Genomic DNA, 18,712 nt, shown 5'->3' with positions numbered 1-18,712 from the left:
CTGTGATGCTCTTACTGTGGGGTCCTAGTCACAGGATTGGCATACTGTAGTGGGGTTGGGTCAGCTTGCCAATCCCTGTCCCCAAGACTAACCTCTTTCCACAAACCTCTCTTAAAAAGTTATTTTAAATAAGCTGGGCATTGGTGGCACATGCCCTTAGTCCCAGCACTCGAGAGGCAGAGGCAAGCAGATCTTTGTGAGCCTGGTCTACAGAGCTAGTTCCAGGACAGACTCCAAAGCAATACAGAGAAACCCTGTCTCAAAAAAAAAAAAAAAAAAAAAAAACTAACAACAAAAAAAAGAAAGTTATTTTAAACATATGCCAAACATATGCTTGTTTGTAGGGTGGTGGTGGTGCACGCCTTTAATCCCAGAACAGGGGACCTCTGTAACTTTGAGGTCAGCCTGGTCTACAGAGTGAGTTTCAGGACAGCCAAGGCTGTTACACAGAGAAACCCTGTCTTGAAAAACCACAAAACAAACAAACAAACAAACAAAAAACCCCACGAGCTTGCTCATACGTGTGCATGCCACATGCATGTGTGGAGGCCAGAGGACACATTTGTGGATTAATTTCTCCCTTCCACCTCTATATGGACTCTGGGCATCAAACTCAGGTTATCAGGCTTTGATGGCTAGCACCTTTGCCCACTGAACCATCTCGCCTGCCCACAACCCTTTGAACCCCACCACCATATAAGCCAGATGTGGTTACATACCCCTACAATCCCAGCACTGGGAAAGTGGAGGCAGACCAAGAGTACAAGGTCATTCTTGTCTACAAACTGAGTGTGAGGCCAGCCTGGGATATGTGAGAACCCATCCCAAAAGAACAAAGCTCAAAAATAATTTTGTACAGTAGCACATCTGGCTGCTAAGGTGAACTTTGCTTTGAGGCTGTTTCATTTGAGGCTCCCAGGACTTGTGTGTTCATGGCTGTTTCTGCTCTCACAAATGCCTGTGTCTGGAACATTCAGATGGGTCCAGGGGGCCCATTCTGTTTGTTGGAATGTCACTTATGTTTCATAATCATATGCCAGCAATGCTGTCCCTTTGTTCCCTTGCCTTGATTCAGTTTTCCATATTAGAGGTAATATCTGATGGGAGGGGTGATATGCACATTTTTGTGATTTGCTGAGGACTGACCATTCCCTTTACTGGGTAGAGCCCTCATCCTTGATAGGGAAATGAAGTCAGTTGTCTTATTCAGTGCTTAGTGTCATCTCTTGGTGGTGGGATGGGGGGTGGGGGAAATGTCACACTCTTAACCACTGACCCGTCTCTGGCTCCTTAGTTTTAATGTTTAATGTAAAAAATAATACATACCCATCACAAAAATAAAAGGTAAATCTGGAACTTGGTCCCTTGTCCCTTCATGCCAGCCATCTCACTCTCTCAGGGTCACTGTGGATGCTGGTAGGTGATGACACCCTAATGGGTGTATTTAGTTATCCTTTAGCTGAGGCCATACAGGGTGGGAGATGGCCAGGATCCCAGTAAGAAGCATCTAGGGACAGACAAGGGGCGAGGAGGAAAGCGGGGGGGGGGGGGGGATGGAGAGAGCAGCCTGGCCTCTTGCTGGGCTTTCTTACCTGACCCTGGCAGAGCAGTTCGGCACAGCTCAGAGTCAGCTGACAGATAAAAGTGTCAGCTGACAGATAAAAGTGATCACTGGTTTCATCTCTTGCCATAAGCTACAAGGACCATGCCTGAGGGCTTTCAGGGCAGGACCCAAACCCTTTGTCTCAGTCAGAGGCCAGTACCCAGGTGAGCAGGCTACTTTAGCCCTCAGGTCTGGCTCTACTTGAGGTCTGAGTTACAGGAGACTCTGGCAGCTCTCTCTCTCTCTCTCTCTCTCTCTCTCTCTCTCTCTCTCTCTCTCTCTCTCTGTGTCCCTTGCTTTTCTGTGAGGTGGAAACTACTCGTGTCTTCGGGCATGGATGGAGTTTTAGTCTGGATAGCAGACCCGGAATGAGAGAGAGTACTGAGGGCTCTGCAGGGAGCCATGTGGGAGACAAAAAGCAAAAGGAGGAGGGACAGGGAAGGGCCCTGAAGTTCTCTCCGGTGGGACCTGGATAGTGATGAGGATCTGGCCCTGTGAACACCTGAGTGAGTCACACCAGATTCTTGGGTTGGCTGCGATGGCTTGTCAGAACACATGACCCCTTTCCCTCCACTGCCCTGCCATATGCTGGGATGAAAGGGAGGCAGGTCCAATATTCGCAACAGTCCCCTTAGGTATGCAGCTACCTGAGGGAGGCCAACCACACAGGGTGGACTGAAAGTGTACTTGTTTGATACTAGGTCAAATATTTAACATGCATGTTGAGCTGTGGGATAGGTGGACACATTTTGCCTTGTAATGTCACATCCTGAAGAAGGAATGGGCCACTCTTTACTGCCAGTTTTCCCACATTTAATAGGGGACTACTTACCTAAAAAGTATCAGTGAGACCCTCCAACCCTGGCCTGTGATTTGGAGCTGGGAGATGTTCCTGACTCTGGCTTCACCCCTGGCCAGCTGCCCATCAGGCCCCAGACAGACCAGAAGCCCTGCACAGGGTCTATTTATCTGAGGTGTTAGGGGACTCAGGGTTGGACATGAGAACAGGGACAAGGAGGAGGTTGTGTCATCATAGAGATCTGGGCCTCTCTGAAGAGCTTTGGGGCTGAGCATCTGGAGAGTGGAGATGCTGGAGAGTGGAGATGCTGGAGAGTGGAGATGCTTGCTCAGCAGGAAGCAAGCCTGCATGCCTCCTCTCCACAGTGGGGCAAGAGAAGCTCGGGCTGTGCTGGGGGTAGCTGAGCCCTCTGTTCCTATTATTTTCTGAGTTCTTGAACTTGTCCCTTGCTGCCAAGGCTGGGTGTAGCCTTCCTGTGAGACAAATGAAGTTGACGGCCCCTCCCTGTGGTATGCAACAGGGTCAGGTGGGGAGAATGTTTCCTTCTCCCTCCCTACAGCAGGTGTGAAACCATTCCTACACCTCCCCACACTGGCAGGTCCTGGCTCTGCTGTGGGTAGACACCATGGCTCTGGGGCCTCTGGGCTTCCTACTTCTGGCTGTTTCTGGTGAGTGAGCTGGCTTGGGGTCAGTGTGGCATTGTATTTATACTCTGCTCTGGGGTGGGGGTGGGGAAGGTGGGCTTGCTTCCTCTCTGAACACCCCCTGGATTCACCTTGTTTTCCACCAGCCCCTGGCTGGAGCTCTGAGTTTCGGTTCTGGTTCTGTAGAGGGCTCTGGGGACCTTGGAGTCCGAACTTAGGTGGGCAAAAGCCAAGTTCTTCCTGGTGGGCCTCTGCTCTGTCTGGGCCCCTCGTCTGGGTAGCTTGGCCATCATTGCTGGGGACAGAGGCTTGGGGTGTGGGTGTGGGGCCACCTACAGGCCCAGACCCTGGTAAGACCCTCCTAGGAGGACCTAGATAGAGTTTGGGAGGGACTAAGGCTGGGGCAGTACTTGGTGCTTCCCAGCTGTTGTTTATGGCCCATGGCTGGTCTCACTGTACTCAGGACTGGGATGGCAGCTGGTCAGGCCACATCTACCTGGCAGGGCCCCACCTATCTGGCTAGATACCAGCGTTAGCTGCTCAGGGTGGGAACATCCACCTTAGGGTCATCTTGGACATTGTGGGGGACAATGCTTAGGCCCAGGGAACCAGAGTCATTCTCATGAACAACACACCTAACCCTTTTGTCTCTGTCCTTCAGGTATCTCTCATGAGACTCTACAGTCAGGTATGTTCCCAACAGATGTTTCGGGATTAGAGGCTAGTTCTGGCAGACAGGCCACAGGAGGACAGCCTATGGTGGGGGATGGGTGGGCTGGCCTAGGGAGGCCATGTACTTGCCACAGGCACCTCTGGTACCCTGGCTGATAAAACACAGGCTGGCTTCACCTGGGAAGCTGCACCTCTATTTTGGCTATTTTGTATCTTTGAGAGCTACTTTGAATCTCCTGTGCAAGCTGCTGGCCCTTCACCCTTTCTTCTGCTGACGTTGATCTTGGGAGAGACTTTCCCCGGGGCATCTTGTTAGCCTTCTTTAGGACTTACCTGGTGTTCTGGGGTAAAGGATGCAGTCTGCTTCCATTCCTTCTAGCAGCGTGGACCCAATTTCCAATTTCATTCTGTCCTACAGATTAAGAGTGAAGCCCTCCCCTATGGGAAGGGACGGCCTCAACTTTTTTTTTGGGGGGTGTTTCAAGACAGGGTTTCTCTTTGTAGCTTTGTAGACCCAACTGCCTCTGCCTCCCCAGTGCTGGGACTAAAGGCATGCACCAGCACTGCCCAGCTACTCTACTTTTCATTAAAAAAAAAATTAGGGTGAAGTCCATCAAATTTAGCCATGATACAGTGTAGCATTTGGTGGCATTTAACACATTTCCAGTGTTTTGTGATATTACATCTATCTAGTTCCAAACTTCACTCTAAAAGGAAACCCCACTCTCTCCACGGAGGTACCTCCTCCCCCACCCCCAGCCTCCTGGGCCTTCATAGCTCCCAGCACTCTCAGCCCTTTCTCACCCCCTTAACTCCAGGCAGTAAGCTGCCTGCCCCAGCTCCACCCAGCCGGCTTTCTAAGGAGGACTGCCGCGTCCTATGGGGCCATGCTCAGACACCAAGATCCATAAACTTATTGCTTCTAGGGCATCAATTTCCAGCCTGTGAGTCATGACCCCTTTGAGGGGGTCAAACAACCTTTTCACAGGGGTCGCCTAAGTCCATCTGCACATCAGTTATTTACATTGGGATTTATAGCAGTAGCAAAATTACAGCTATGAAGTAGCAATGAAAATGATTTTATGGTCACAGCATTGTGAAGGTTGAGAACCCCTGCACCCCACAATATTTCTGAGGGAAGGGACCAGCAGACAGGGAGCAGAGACATTTAAGATGCTAAGGAGTGGGAATCATGGAGGGCTCCTAGAGGAAAGGCAGAATGCCAGTCTCTGGGATTCCCTAGCCAACAGTGCCTCCTCTGGATCAGGGTGTGGCCAGCCCCAGGTTTCGCATGCAGGAAGTCGAATCGTGGGAGGCCAAGCTGCCTCAGCTGGCATATGGCCATGGCAGGCTAGCCTCCGTCTGCAGAAGGTGCATGTGTGTGGAGGGTCCCTGCTCAGCCCAGAATGGGTGCTCACAGCAGCCCACTGCTTCTCTGGGTGAGTGACCCGACAAAGCCTGACTGCCTGGGCTTATGGGACAGTGACAGCAAGCAGGTCCTTGCTTAGCCTGTGATTCACACCCTTGAGTGTATTAATCTTTCTTCAATAAAGAAAAACACATTAAGGTCCGCCCACCTGAAGCAGCAGTGTGCAGCCTCAGTGGGATAGGGTCCCCTATCCCACATCCGCCAGTCCAGGGCAAGCAGCATTTGATGGAGTAATTCTGGCCACTTAACCAGCTTCTATTCAGGAAGTATCCTAGACCTAGTCAGCCTGAAGCTCTTCTACTTATCTTTCGTACTTCCAGAACTGCCTTTACCCGTTTTAGGACAGTTGTTGCCCCCCACCCCCATGTGCTGGACACCTTCCAGCCAGAGGCTGGCTGTCCTTGGGCCCTGAAGTGTGAGGCACTGCCAGACTTTGGCCCCATGGACACAGTAGCTGTTTCTATGCCTAGAGCTGAGGACAAGGCCAAGGGGGCATTGGACACTGGCAGAGGTGGGTGGAGGGAGGTTAGTCACTGTTCGAGAGGGACACTTCCATCTCTCCCTTACACCCTCCCCCCAGGTCTGTGAACTCATCTGATTACCAGGTGCACTTGGGAGAGCTGACGATCACCCTGTCTCCCCATTTCTCCTCTGTGAAGCAGATCATCCTGTACTCTAGCCCCCCAGGACCACCAGGGTCCAATGGAGACATAGCCCTGGTGCAGCTGGGCACCCCTGTGGCCCTCTCCAGTTGGGTCCAGCCTGTGTGCCTCCCAGAGGCCTCAGCTGACTTCTACCCCGGGATGCGATGCTGGGTGACAGGCTGGGGCCATACACAGGAGGGAGGTAAGGAGCCCTTTCTGAAACCCTCTCCAATGGGGATAAGGGAAGGCAAAGACCACCTGGGTGGAAGCAGGAGCCACTGGTGCTATCGCTTGCTCCTAGTGGCCACACCTGTTCCTCCTCAAAGCTGATTATATACTGGTCTCTGCCAAGATCCACATCTGACCCATAGAATGGGGTGACAAGGTCAGTGTGGTGAGAGGCTGGTAACTGCATGGGGGATGTGCCTGCCTCTTGCCCACTCCTGCAGTGCAGAGCTGGTTATTCAACTTCCTCCTGAACTTTCATTTCTCTCAGAGCCTCTGAAGCCCCCATATAACCTGCAGGAGGCAGAGGTCTCTGTGGTGGATGTAGAGACCTGCAGCCAGGCTTACAGTAGTCCCAATGGCACCATCATCCAGCCAGACATGCTATGTGCCCAGGGCCCGGGGGATGCCTGCCAGGTGAGCTGGCTGGGAACACGGAGGGATGACAATCAGGATGGCACAGCCTGAAGCATGATAGGGGTCCCCAAGTCCTTGGTATCCCATCCTCATTCTGACTTGTCCTGCAGGATGACTCTGGAGGGCCATTAGTCTGCCGGGTGTCTGGGACCTGGCAGCAGGCTGGCGTGGTCAGCTGGGGTGAGGGCTGTGGCCGCCCCAACCGGCCTGGTGTCTATACTCGAGTTACAGCCTACGTAAACTGGATCCATCACCATATTCCAGAATCAGGGGGCTCAGGAATACCAGGGGTTTCCTGGATCCCCCTCCTGGCTGGCCTCTTCTTGCCCAGCCTCCTGCTGTTGCTGGTCTCTGGAGTCCTGATGGCCAAGTGCTGGCTGAGGGGATCCTGGCTAGGCTCTCCCTCCCGCCCAACTTCAGACCTCTGACTCAGGTGTCACAACCCAAGTATATTCCTTAAATAAGTTAGTGTTTATTCAGCTTTGCTTTGCCCCTTCCCTCCCCTTATCTTTGACTTAGGAAGCCAAGTTTTCTGCATCAGATTATTGCGATGTTTAACCTGAATTTGTAAAATGGATGACATAAAGCAAACAGATGGTGAATGAATGTCAAGGCCAAAGGCCTGTGATGGAAGGGGAAGCCCCGTTCAGTTGGGACTGTGATGTCTTATTGCACCAGCCAGTACCCCTTGGTGATGTGGCCCTTCCCTGGGTCACTGAGAAGTTTCTAGACCATCTAAGAGGATGGAACAGGGAGAGGGGCTGTGTGAGAGAAAGAACGCTGAGTGATGAACAGACAAAGGCTGTGAATGAAGGGGGCATCAGTTGTGGTGGCTACAGGACATGTCTGCCCACCAGGGCACAAGGGGCTCAAGCGTGTGCTCCCTATGGGAATCTGCAGTGCCCTCCTGCCCATGAGGAGTTTCTGGTCCTTCTCAGGACATAGTCTCTCCTCTTGAGACTGATAACCTGGTCCTGGTACGACTTCAGATGGCGGTGGTTAAAACTCAGGGAAACCCAAACCTGAATCACCACGAGGGAGGCTCGTGGGGCCCGAGGCTGCTCCTGTGTCATGGTGCAGAGACTGAGTGCCTGCTGCCTCTCCCGGGATGACGTCTCCGGGTCCCTCTGCCTCAGTGGGGCCTGAGCCAGGGTCCACTCATGGCCCTGACTGGGGCTACCACCCTGCAGGGAGCCACCAACCTGAATGCCAAAGCTCTGTGAACACGCAACCCAATCTACACAGGCTCATCTCCACTGTCATCTAGGGCAGGGGTGGCTGGGGGAGACCCTGGTTTCTTCAAGGGGGTCTGGGGCACAGTGAGGTACAGTCCTTGTCCCTTCTCTGGGGGGTTACCAGAGGGCACAGAAGGTTCAGTTCCATGGTGTGCAAGAGGCATTATAGCCCCCGAAGAGGAAACTCTGGGTTCTGGGGTCACACTTTGGTCACTGTCCAAGAAAGAGTCTCCACCAGGTCCCCCCATGTCCAGAGGCTCGAAGGCAAAGTTGGGGACAGTCAGGTGCTCTGCTCGGCAGGAGGCCTGGCCCCAGCGCTCACCCTTCGCTACAGGGTCCCCTCCAGTGCCTGGGCCCTCTGTGGACTCTGGGCAGTCCCTGTGTAGGGCAGCCTCACACGATGGGGTTCGGCGCCTCAGGGTAGTATTGCCACCTTCGGCTGCAGGGGGCCGGGAGGAGCCCTCATCCTCAGTGGGAGGTTCAATGGAGATGCAGGGAGGGCTCATCTTCTTCTTCCTTCGTGCTCCAAGAGCTGGCTCCAGCTCTGAGGCCCGACCCCTCCCCTCCCCGGACTCTAGGTAGCTGTCTCCACTATCCAGTTCCACAGAGTGCCACCGTTGTGAATCTGCCCGACCCGGTTTGTCCAGGAAGCTCTGAGCATCTACACTGCAGAACCTGCGTGGGTCCCGCCCACTACCCACCATACCTTTGGCAGCAGGGGAGGCTGTTGGGGAGGCCTCTGGGCTGTGGGGCTCTGTAGCCGGCCAGGGGTGGGCTGAGCTGGTGATGTGACTGACCTCCTCGTCAGCTGGGTCCGCCGCTTCAGCCTCATCTCCTCCCAGGGTGGGAGGGCGGCTAGAGATGCAGCGCTGCCCAAAAGTGTGCTTGCGAGTACGGACACTGGCAGGTCGTGGGGAGCAAGTAGGGGACCGTAGGGAGCCCAGAGACAACTGTCTGGTGGAGGTCTTTTCAACAGGCTCTGTGTGGTCTGGGATGTTGTCTTCTACAGGGTCATCAACCTGACCTTCCAGGGATTCGGTGTGCATGGCCTCCTGAAATGACACGGAGGGCCAAGTTAAAGGCCTATCTAGCACCCAGCAGTCAGGCACCACCTTTTTTCCCTCAGGGCCCTGGGAAGGTCAAGACTGGCAATAGCCCAGGGTGGCTCTCACCCTCCAGGCTGGTGACTCAGGGTTAGGTGGGACTGGGAACTGTTGATGTGAACATCCCTGACTTTGGCCTCACCCAATGACCTATGAGATGTCAGAGGATGAATCTGCCACACTGGGAGAACATGGAGAAGAGGCCTGGGGGCGTCTAAACTCCTAAGACAGCCTCACAGAGCCTGGAGAACTTTAAAGGGCTCAGGTCACCTCTTCACTCTTCAGCCCCACAGTCCCACAGCTCAACTTGTACCCCAAGAACAGGAGGTTCCCGGGAGATTCTATGTTGTAAAAGGCTCTTGTGCCAAGCAGTAGGAACTGAGGGAAAGAGACAGGCAGAGGCTATGAACCAGGCTGGGAGGTACAGGCCCATTAGCCACTGTGGTTGTCTGAGGCTTCTGCCTAAGAAAGGGACTTGAGCCCCATGAGGGGCTCTGCTACCACAGCTGGCCTGTCGATGGACCTGGTTGAGGACGCAAGACCCTTTAAAGCAGAGATGGAAGACTCCAAGTTCAAGGATACATGGAGCATGTGCCCTCTTGGGCCTCAGCCTAGATAACCCTCCGAATGGGAGAAGGAACCCTGGGAGCCCCAAAGGCCCATGGGGTAAAGGTTTCCCTTACCTGTCTGCAGAGTATCCGTGAAAGGCTCAGAGAGCGGGGTGTACCCCGGGGTGAAAGGGCATGAAGCGGGTCGCTGACCCTGGCTGGGGAGGATGCAGCTGATGGGACCTGGAAGGAGGCACGGGGCTCCAGGGGCGGCGAGTGAGCAGAGGTGACCGGGCCTGGGTCAGGGATGCATCTGAATGTATGGCCTGAGGGCTTGGCCCCCATCTTTCCTCCAGCCCTCCCTGCCATGCGGTCCAGTCCCCCACCCGCCCAACCTCCCTGCCCAGTCCTGCTTCCCCACTGCCCCTGCCAGAGTCCATACCCGAAGAGACGCTACCAGCGTAGGTCTCCATCTCCACTTCCTGCAGTGGTTGAGGGTGTGGGACGACAGCGGGAGCCACGGGCCGGAACATGTAGCTGTCATTGGGCAGCGAGAGCATCCTGGACACAGACACTTTGCGCACGACCAAGAGGTTTGGAGTGTCTGGCTGGGAACCTGGGCTTTCCTGTGGTGAGGAAAACGGCTTGGCTTATCAGCTCAGCAGCATCCCAGAAGCCCTGGGACCACCCAGAGCCCAGGGGAAGCCTTACCTGTGCTGCAGATGGGGGCTGGGCTGTGGACCCCTGAGCCATCTCCAGCTCAATCTCGGCATCCATCTCGGCGTCCTCACGGGCCTCCTTGTTGCTCTCCTCCAGGTGTTTCATGAGCACAGCCACCACCACATTGACCAGCACAAACTGGGCAACCAGCACGAAGGTGACGAAGTAGACGGGAGACAGTGCGGGCAGGTAGCTGAGGCAGTGTTTGTCCTCACGGGCACATTCACGTAGAGTGTCCTAGGTTGGGCGGCAGGGTCATGGCTCTGTCTTCCCTCCCTGTCAGAGCCAGGAAGTGGGGAGGGAAGAGTGGCCCCACATTTACCTTCATGATCCCATTCCAGTTGTCCCCGGTGGACACTCGGAACAGTGTGAGGAAGGCCATGCCAAAGTTGGTGAAGGTAGCGTGCCTGCTCAGGCCCTCACAGGGATTGTCCTCACTGCATTCTGAAAGGAAGAGTCCTGCCCACTGAGCAATCCTGCCTCTGTGAGACTGGGTCATGGTCAGCAGACTACATCCCACATGGGGCTGGCTGGGGTGTGTGTGTTTGGAACCTGGGGCCCAGGCCTCTGTTCTACACTAGATAGCAGCATCTGAGCTCCTAAGTGGTCCCAAGCCTTAAGCCTGGTCTCTCTGCTCATGGCAGGTATATACCAAGCAATAGGGTTCCCTGGGGCACAAGGTGGTTTGGCTGCCAAGCCTGGCCACCAGATCTATCCTGGGAGTCTTGGAGGCAGGGAAGAAATGATTTTTTTTTTTTGTAGACATTTTCTGTGGATGTGTGAGATGACCGAGTGAGAACCTGGACTCAGCTCTCTGGGTGGGCAGACATTTCCTGTGACAACCTGCATGGTCTCCGTCCAACTGGGGCACAATAAAGCCCCAGAAGATCCTCATAGCTAGTGGAAGGGTGGAGCAGTTCCTAACATGCCCTAGCCTAGACAGAATACAGTCTCAGACGTGTCTTAGGCAATAATACAGAAGCCATATTGCTAGCAACCTTTGCTGGGGACAGTGTTCAGGGTGAGGCATGGGTATGTGCTAGTGTGTGCAAGTCTTCCAGTGCACACATTCACCCTGGAACGTGGCCCTGGCTGGAGTGTAGACACGTGCACCACAGATCTGGGGGCATGCTTCCTAGCGGGCATGTCTGTCTGCACAGGTACCTGCTTTAAATACTGGGCTGGCAAGGTGAAGGTGAGCAGAGTCAGGCAGTCTGAGGACACACTAGAATGCTTGTGGCCTACTTGGTCTAGGCCAGTACCCTTCACACTCCATAAACCTGTGGGAAGGTGGGGTGGGGCAGAGACAAGAGCCACCTTCCCTGGGGACCAGTATCACCTTGTGGGAGAGGCACAGAGTGGCCACACTCACCTAGCCTCCCAAACAGCTCCACTCCCAGGGCAGCATAGATAAAAAACAGGAGCATGAAAAGAAGACCAAGGTTCCCTACCTACACAAAAGAGAAGCAGAACAACGTCAGCCCCATGCCGGCCTGCTCTGCCCGTACTGCCCTCCGCTCCCAGCACAGGGGAGGGGCCCAAGCTATAGTCCCACTTAGGCCCTGTGGCGTTCCTGGGCCCAGGGCATCACCCATCCTCAGAGGCTCTCTGTCCTGGTTCAGCATCCCTCTGTAAAATAGCCTCTGCTCCTCCATGGTTCCCAATGCCTACTTTGTTCTCCCAATTGCTCCTGGCAGCTGCTCTTCTCTCTGCCTTGCCCTCAAGACATAGAGGGGTCCCACTCAGGGATCATGCCTATCACATGGAGAGGCCACCTCGGGAGTTCCCACACTGGGCTGGTGCTAAGTGGACAGGGGCACCAGGAGGGATCTCCTACAACCACCCATGAGGAGTCCCAACACCTGTACACACCATGCCTCAGCATCTACTCCGGCCCCTTTTCAAGGTATCACCTAGGCCTCCATCACTGACCCCACGGACAGTAAAAATGATGGAAGTCACTCAGATGGGACTCAAAATGCTGCGGAGGCCAGCACGTGTCAGGCAAGATTGGGACGGGCAGTACAGAGGGCTGGAGAGTAGGCATATGGGCATCAGGGCACACAGCAGACAGAAGTGGCAGTGGGCTGAATTGAGTGGGGGGCTTAATTGGTGGTCTGTCAGCTGGAGGGTGGGCATAGGTGCAGGGGTGGCCAGGCAGCAGGTTGGGCTGTGGAGTATGTGTGCAAGTCTTCCAGTGTGTTCTTGCTTGGTACAGATCTGGCTGAACAGTGTAGATATGTTCTGCAGTTCAGGGATGGGAAGGATTGGGGCAGAGCTGAAGGTGCAGAAATTCAGGATTCTGGTCTGCACTGGCTCTAAAGCCACTGCTGGAGTTCTCTGTCCATTGGCAAGCTCACCGTGGAGCCTGCTGGCCTTGCTGTGGCCCCTTACCTCCCATGTGCACCAGCCGTTACTAATGCTCTTGCCCAAAGCCTGAGGCCAAGTTGGGATGCCATCTCCAACCTCTTCCAGATCAGCTGAGCCAAACATTCAGGCATGACCCTGGCCTCAGGACAGAGCAAGCAAGCAAGGGCATGGGCCATGCCCACTCTGAAGCTTGTTTCCTGAAGGCTTGCGGTGGTGGCCTTCAGGGGTGCTGGACTCCAACCTACCTGAGGCAGAGCTTGAACCACAGTATCCAGCAGAGCACGCATGCCTGTGGCCATCTTCAGTAGCTTCAGCACTAGGGCAGGAGCCGAATGTCAACAGGGCCAAGCTGACCCAACAGCCCAGGGGACCCTGGACACCAGTCCCCTTCAATTTCTATCTAAAGACCAGGGGTCCCAGGCATCAGCTGAAGATGGAACCTGTCTGTAGCCCATCCTAGACAGCCTACGTAGACCCTGGACAGGGCACACAGAGGCCACCTACCACGAGCGATGCGAAGCACGCGCATGATGCGGATGATGGTGGGGTTGATGGGCAGGGCAGCATTCATTTCAATTTCCTCCAGCGCAATGCCCATGATGGACAGGAGGACTATGGCCAAGTCCAGCTGGTTCCACCTGGCCAGCCATGGGTGAAGCTTAGTGTGGCCATGGCTTGGAGTAGCTGCAGCTCAGCCAAAGCTCACCCAGAAGAGAAAAGAGCCTTCTCCCTACCACCTGCAGCCTGTCCCAGGCTACCGGCGGCCCCAACCTGCCCTGCATCCAAGACCACACACCTGTCCTTGAAGAACCTCCGGAACCCAAACGCTACCAGCTTCAGTGCAGCCTCAAAGACGAAGACAACGGTAAAGACGTAGTTGCAGTACTTGAGGGCCTCATCCAGGGACTAGGGAACAGAGGAGAGCTGGCTGAGGTGCCCTGTGGCTGCCCAATCACCTTGCTCCCTCAGTGCCAACTCCATGACACCTGTGGCACGCCTGGGGTCATCACCCAATGACTTTAGGAAAGGGAGGGACCAGGATATTCCCTGCCCTCAGCCCTGATGAGTAGATGGCATTTTTCACAGCCCAAGTGCACTTCCACTAAAAGGCTCTGCTGCGGGAAACCTGCACTCCCTGAGGGAGGCCCTTCAGCAAATAACATGGAGGACGATGAAAAGGACAAGGGCCCTGAGACTGGAGGTCTCTGGCTAGCCCCTCTTGCTCTGGTACCCACACAATAGTGTTCACCCCTGCAGGCAGTTCCCTGATGGGTTTCAGCTCCTAATCTTGTGTTGGAACACACGCTCCATGTCCCTCCCACCCTTGTTGGGGGGCCCTCTTCCTAATTCAACCCCTGCCTCTGGCCACCTTGGGCTGGTTGTAGTGCTCCATGGACATGGTGATGACATTGAGGCAGATGATGAAGGTGATGAAGAGGTCCAGGTAGTGGCTGGTGCACAGCGAATGGATGGAGCGGCGTGTATGTGAATAGTCTGCGTAGTAGGGCCGGCGCTGGGCCTCTGTGGAAGAGGGGAGCCAGTGAGCAACCTCTGCAATCCCTCCCCACTTTGGCATACAAAGGCCCCATCCTTTAAGTGTGTGGATGCGGCAGGCAGGACTTCAGCCTGGCTGGGTGGCCCCTGGACCAGGCTGGAGGAGGGAAGATTCTTTTTAGAAAGGCCTGTTCTGATCAAGCGGTACCTGTGAGGCCATGGTACCCAAGGAGCAGGACTGGGGCCCCCAACAGTGTCCAGGAGGGGTGAACCATCCAGCCTCCCTATGTGAGTGCCTGCCCAGACCCTATTCACCAGTGGCTTTTAGTCTGGGGAGCAGAGGGACTACCCTCTTCATCAACCACATGCTGGCACTGGGGTAGAGTCATCTCCCTGTCTCGGCTCTGCAGGCTCCACTTGGACAGAGATGGCAAAGAAGCCATTCCCAGCCTCCAAGGGGCCACTAGTGACCACCTGTGGCCTGGGATGAGCACCCCAGGGAGCCCGAGGCTGAAGTCAGGACAGGTACCCCTCCCCACATGCATCCCCACAGGTTTATCTACACTAAATGCTGTGCCTGCAGCAGCCCTCTCAGGGAACCCAGTGTAGCCAAAGGGTCCCACAGATGAGGGCATTAGCCACCCTGCACTCCAGAACCCACCTTGGCCTAGAACCACACACACAGGGGCTGAAGGCCATGGTGTCTGAAAGAGCAGGGTCTGATGGGCAACCATCCCACCCTGGACCCACATGCTCCTCAGCACAACATGCAGTCATTAGCGAACTCAGCTCAGTGCGAGCAGTCAGGGGGGCCGACAGCCAGCTGAGACACCAGGGAGCAGCCATGAAGCCCTGGGGAACGAGGATGGACCTTGTTCCCTGGGCACAGACATGTGTACATGATAGCCACAAGGAGGGCCACAAGCAAGGGCAGGGCCAGCAACATAGATACTGGTGGGCAAGCCACTGACTTTCCTCCCACCCTCTGGCAGCACCCTGACACTTGTGTCCCACCCTGAGGTGGCCCCTGGAGGCCTATGACACCCATCTTTCCCACTGCAGCAGCAGCAGCAACAGCAGCAGTAGCAGCAGGCTGAGCATGCATAGCAGGGCAGGTACCTGGGTTGGGGAAAGTGCCTGGAAAAACAAGGACATGTCTGAGCGGCTGTGATGGGGACACTGTGTGGGAAGCCCTCCTTGCTCCCAAGCTAGGGCCCACTGTCCTGACTCTCCAATTCATGAGGGGTCTGGGAGGGTCCCATCTACCTCCTGAGCCCTCATGGGGTATCCTGCATCTTTTCATGGCAGGCACCCCAGCTGCTCACTCCAGTTGGCCCCTCTTCCAAGGCCTGGCCCCTATGCAAGGTGGCCACGTGCAGAGCCATCTGGGCTGGGGGCTGCAGGCCCAGAGCTGGGTGCCACACAGCATGCGTTCAGGTACCGACCCTCCACCTTGGGGGCCGCCTTACTCCTGCGCCTCCTTTCCAGGCGCCGCAGCCGTTTCTCCTCACGCCGCCGTGCCTCCTCAGCCTCCTGGTGCTGCCGACATTTGTGGAAGTTCTCCACCACCACACCCACAAACATGTTAAGCACGAAGAAGCTGACGATGAGCAGGAAGGAGATGAAGTACAGCAACATCCAGGGGTTATGGTTCTGCACGGGCTGCAGCACACAAGAAGGTGGGCCCCTGACCATCCACCTTCCTGCCCAGAAGCCCTCCCTAGGACTGGCCTGTAGGTGGGAAGCGACTGCACCATGGCAGACTGAAGTTTTGGGGAAGGTTTCTGAGATGACCTGCCCCAATTCCGAAGACATGCAGGATTTGCTCAAGGTCACCCATGAGAGCTGCCTCAGACTTGCTCACCTGCTGGTCAATGCCCACGGCATCAAGCCCATCATACATGATGTTCACCCAGCCATCCTTGGATGACAGCACAAACAGGGACATCAGTGCCTGTGCAGCAGGGTAAGGGTCACTGGCAAGGTAGGACTGTAGCCGTGTCCCCCACACCCCTAGTTACCTCCATAGCCATACTGCATGCCACCCATACCTACCTGGCCCAGGTTGTCAAAGTTGTACTTGCGCCTCACCCAGCGGTAGTGGGCGGCATGGCACTCAGCCTTGGTGGTGATATTCCTGGTATCTGTGCCCTCGCAGTAGTAGAATTTGCCCTTGAAAAGCTGACCGAAAGGAGCTGTCACTCCAGGGGGCCTGGCCCAATCACAGGCCCACAGATCTGCCTACCTCAGGCCTCTTGGATTCCAAACTACACATGCTGACCACCCACCATGGAGGACAGGACCCATCCCACCAGTGGGGAGCAGAGGCCCAGGGTGGAGCAGACTCTGGACAAGCCAGTGCCACACACCTGCACCCCGAGGATGCCAAAGATAATGAAGAAGGCGCAGCAGATGAGGACGATGTTCCCAATGGGCCTGAGCGATGATATCAGAGTCTCTACAACCAGCTTGAGGCCCGGAGCTCGGCTGATGACCCTGCACCCAGGCAGAGGGGACATGCCGTTGGGTGCATCTAAGAGGGCAACCAGTGGTAGAAGCAATGGTACATGCAAAGGCCCTAAGGTAATGTGAATGTGTGGCTGAGAGCCATACAGTTGGGCAGAGGTGGGGCTGGGCTTTTGGGGTCCTTTCTGGATATATATAGGTGGCCCCCACCCCTACACCCCCACCTCAGAGGCCGCAGGGTCCGAAGCAGGCGCAACACACGCAGGACGCCCAGGATCTTGGCACCGCCAGCTGAGGCCATGGCCACGATGATGTCAACCAGGGACACCAGGACAAGAAGCCCATCCAGCACATTCCAGCTGCTCTGCAGGTAGGCATGCTCACCCCACAGCAGGCCCAGGGCTACCACCTGCGGGAGGGACAGTCACATATAGGCTTGGCATAGGGTCCCAGGACAGGGTAGTGTGGGACAGAGACCCGAGGGGAAAGAGAGCATCTGTACCTTCACCATCATCTCTACCACGAAGATGGCTGTGAAGATGTAGTTGGAGACGCTGAGGAAGGCCCTCTCCTGCAGGGAGAGACCAGTGGGAGGTCCAAGTCCACCTGACCCTGTCCCACCCAGAGGGCCAGCTACGTTCGGGGACTCACGGTGCTGCCTGGGTCAATGTCTGGCCTCTCCAGGGCAATGGTGATGCAGTTGAGGAAGATGAAGACGAGGACCACATGGTCAAACATCTTGTGTGCGATGACTTTCTGGCAGGAGACTCGTAGCCTGAGGAGGCAGCAGAGGTGAGAAGACCCCCAAACAGACTCAGTGTCTGTTTGTGTTGCTTGAGATGAAATGCTTGGCCACGGGTGGGTCAGTCTGGGCTCGCTCTACCTTCCCAGCAAGATGAAGCCTCTGTGGCTGTTGGGTTTAACCCAGCTCACCTGTTCTGCGGTGGGAAGAGGTACAGGGCCCAGGACTCCCGGCTGCGGCACCACTGGGGTGCATAGGGTTCCAGTACTTTGTGCAGGCGGAAGCAGCAGCTCTGGGGATAGAGACAGGTTCTGAGTCATAGTAGCCTTTTCTTGCTGATTCCTAGCACAGGACCATCCTGACCCTCCCACCTCAGGACTGCCTTTCTTACTACTCCCCACCCAGGCAATTGGAGAGTAGCCATGCTGGGAGCCACAGGAATGGAAGAGTCAAAAGGCCCCTGAAGACAGGCTCAGCCAATAAGCTGCTTTTTGCAGTGGCCACCTCTCTTCTTCAACCACAGAGGCAGGTTCCTGACCGTGAGGGCCCTGACGGCCAGTAGCAGGCAGTTCCTAACCTGGGGCAGGCAAACTAGACACCTGCCCTGACTCACCTGCTCCCTTTCCTTCTGCTGAGACAGGAGTTGGGATAACTATGGGTCTAGCTAGCACTCTGCCTTTAGTCAGGACCAGAGGGGGATGGAAGTGGCTCTGAGCATAGGCCACGCCCCACCTTACTCCACCCACTCACATCCTCTATATCATCATCAAACTCGGCTGCATCTTCCTTGTGGCTGTCGATGCGCAGGAAGAACTCGCTGGGCAGGGCCACCATCTGCCCATTGCAGTCATGGAACTTGGTGGGTAGGAGGGCAGCAGGCCGTGGGGGACACAGGTCCAGAGTGCTGTGGTGGTCCAATGACTCGGCCCTCCGCAGTGGAGTGGCACGGGGCCCAGGCGATGCTCCTGGGTGGCTTCCTGTGCCTGGCCTGCTATCCTCAGCCTCATCATCTGTGCTGCCCTTTCCCTCACCAGAGAGCAGTGACTCACGCTCCCCACACTGACTGCGGCGTTTGAGGCTGGGTGCACGGCCCAGGCTGTTCCAGCTGGAGCGCCGGCTGCTCCCAGCGCTGTTGGGGCCCCATGGAGCACACGGGGAGCTGCGGAGACTGGCCTGAGGGTGACAGGGAATGAGCAGACTCGTATAGGCCCGAGGATCACCACACACCCTAGTTTGTGGGATGGGAGGGGCTTTCCCAAGATGTTACTGTCAACTGCCATCATGGGCATCTATGAAACACTTGCTGTATGCCTCTGGCCATTCATGGCTAGGCAAGTGTTCTCTGCCAGGACACCACCAATGTTCCCTTTTCAGGTAATACCTGACTTGGTTGGAGATGGTTAGAGCAAAGCGCAGGATCATCAGCCAGGGCTGGCAAATTTGCAGTGGCCCAGGTCTCTAGCTTTCCACACCACTCAAGAAGTCTCCAGACTCATCCCTACCTCCGGGGTCTCACAGGAGCTGAGTCTTACTCTCCTCTAGCCTGTCCCTGTCTGTCTCTCAGGGCCCCTTGGCACGTGACTGTGACAAGCTGTGCTAAG

At 55.6% G+C, this 18,712-nt stretch overlaps 2 protein-coding genes across 2 annotated transcripts in view; one reads left to right on the top strand and one right to left on the bottom strand.

Moving 5' to 3' along the window:
* The first annotated feature begins 4,891 nt into the window (after positions 1 to 4,891).
* Positions 4,892 to 7,045, top strand: Tpsg1 (tryptase gamma 1). The gene is made up of 4 exons (XM_051179735.1): positions 4,892 to 5,157; positions 5,728 to 5,993; positions 6,288 to 6,433; positions 6,544 to 7,045. The coding sequence occupies exons 1-4, from the start codon at positions 4,892 to 4,894 to the stop codon at positions 6,859 to 6,861; spliced, it is 996 nt and encodes a 331-aa protein (XP_051035692.1). The 3' UTR covers positions 6,862 to 7,045.
* Cacna1h (calcium voltage-gated channel subunit alpha1 H) overlaps positions 6,886 to 18,712 on the bottom strand; it is a 46,065-nt gene continuing 34,238 nt past the window's right edge. The window contains exons 17-35 of the mRNA XM_051179733.1: positions 17,862 to 18,284; positions 17,303 to 17,403; positions 17,021 to 17,144; positions 16,872 to 16,940; positions 16,594 to 16,778; positions 16,273 to 16,399; positions 15,959 to 16,084; positions 15,768 to 15,857; positions 15,373 to 15,565; positions 13,779 to 13,930; positions 13,206 to 13,315; positions 12,914 to 13,047; positions 12,655 to 12,725; positions 11,412 to 11,490; positions 10,362 to 10,483; positions 10,031 to 10,276; positions 9,762 to 9,945; positions 9,455 to 9,615; positions 6,886 to 8,720 (exon numbers count right to left, since the gene is read on the bottom strand). Coding sequence (XP_051035690.1) covers positions 7,671 to 8,720; positions 9,455 to 9,615; positions 9,762 to 9,945; positions 10,031 to 10,276; positions 10,362 to 10,483; positions 11,412 to 11,490; positions 12,655 to 12,725; positions 12,914 to 13,047; positions 13,206 to 13,315; positions 13,779 to 13,930; positions 15,373 to 15,565; positions 15,768 to 15,857; positions 15,959 to 16,084; positions 16,273 to 16,399; positions 16,594 to 16,778; positions 16,872 to 16,940; positions 17,021 to 17,144; positions 17,303 to 17,403; positions 17,862 to 18,284 — 3,747 coding nt within the window. The 3' untranslated portion in view covers positions 6,886 to 7,670. The remainder of the gene's footprint in view (positions 8,721 to 9,454; positions 9,616 to 9,761; positions 9,946 to 10,030; positions 10,277 to 10,361; positions 10,484 to 11,411; positions 11,491 to 12,654; positions 12,726 to 12,913; positions 13,048 to 13,205; positions 13,316 to 13,778; positions 13,931 to 15,372; positions 15,566 to 15,767; positions 15,858 to 15,958; positions 16,085 to 16,272; positions 16,400 to 16,593; positions 16,779 to 16,871; positions 16,941 to 17,020; positions 17,145 to 17,302; positions 17,404 to 17,861; positions 18,285 to 18,712) is intronic.

This window comes from Phodopus roborovskii, unplaced genomic scaffold (genome assembly GCF_943737965.1).
Source record: "Phodopus roborovskii unplaced genomic scaffold, PHOROB, whole genome shotgun sequence".
NCBI lineage: Eukaryota > Metazoa > Chordata > Mammalia > Rodentia > Cricetidae > Phodopus > Phodopus roborovskii.
The sequence above is the reverse complement of the archived record's forward strand: the minus strand, read 5'-3'. Positions and strand labels throughout refer to the sequence as shown.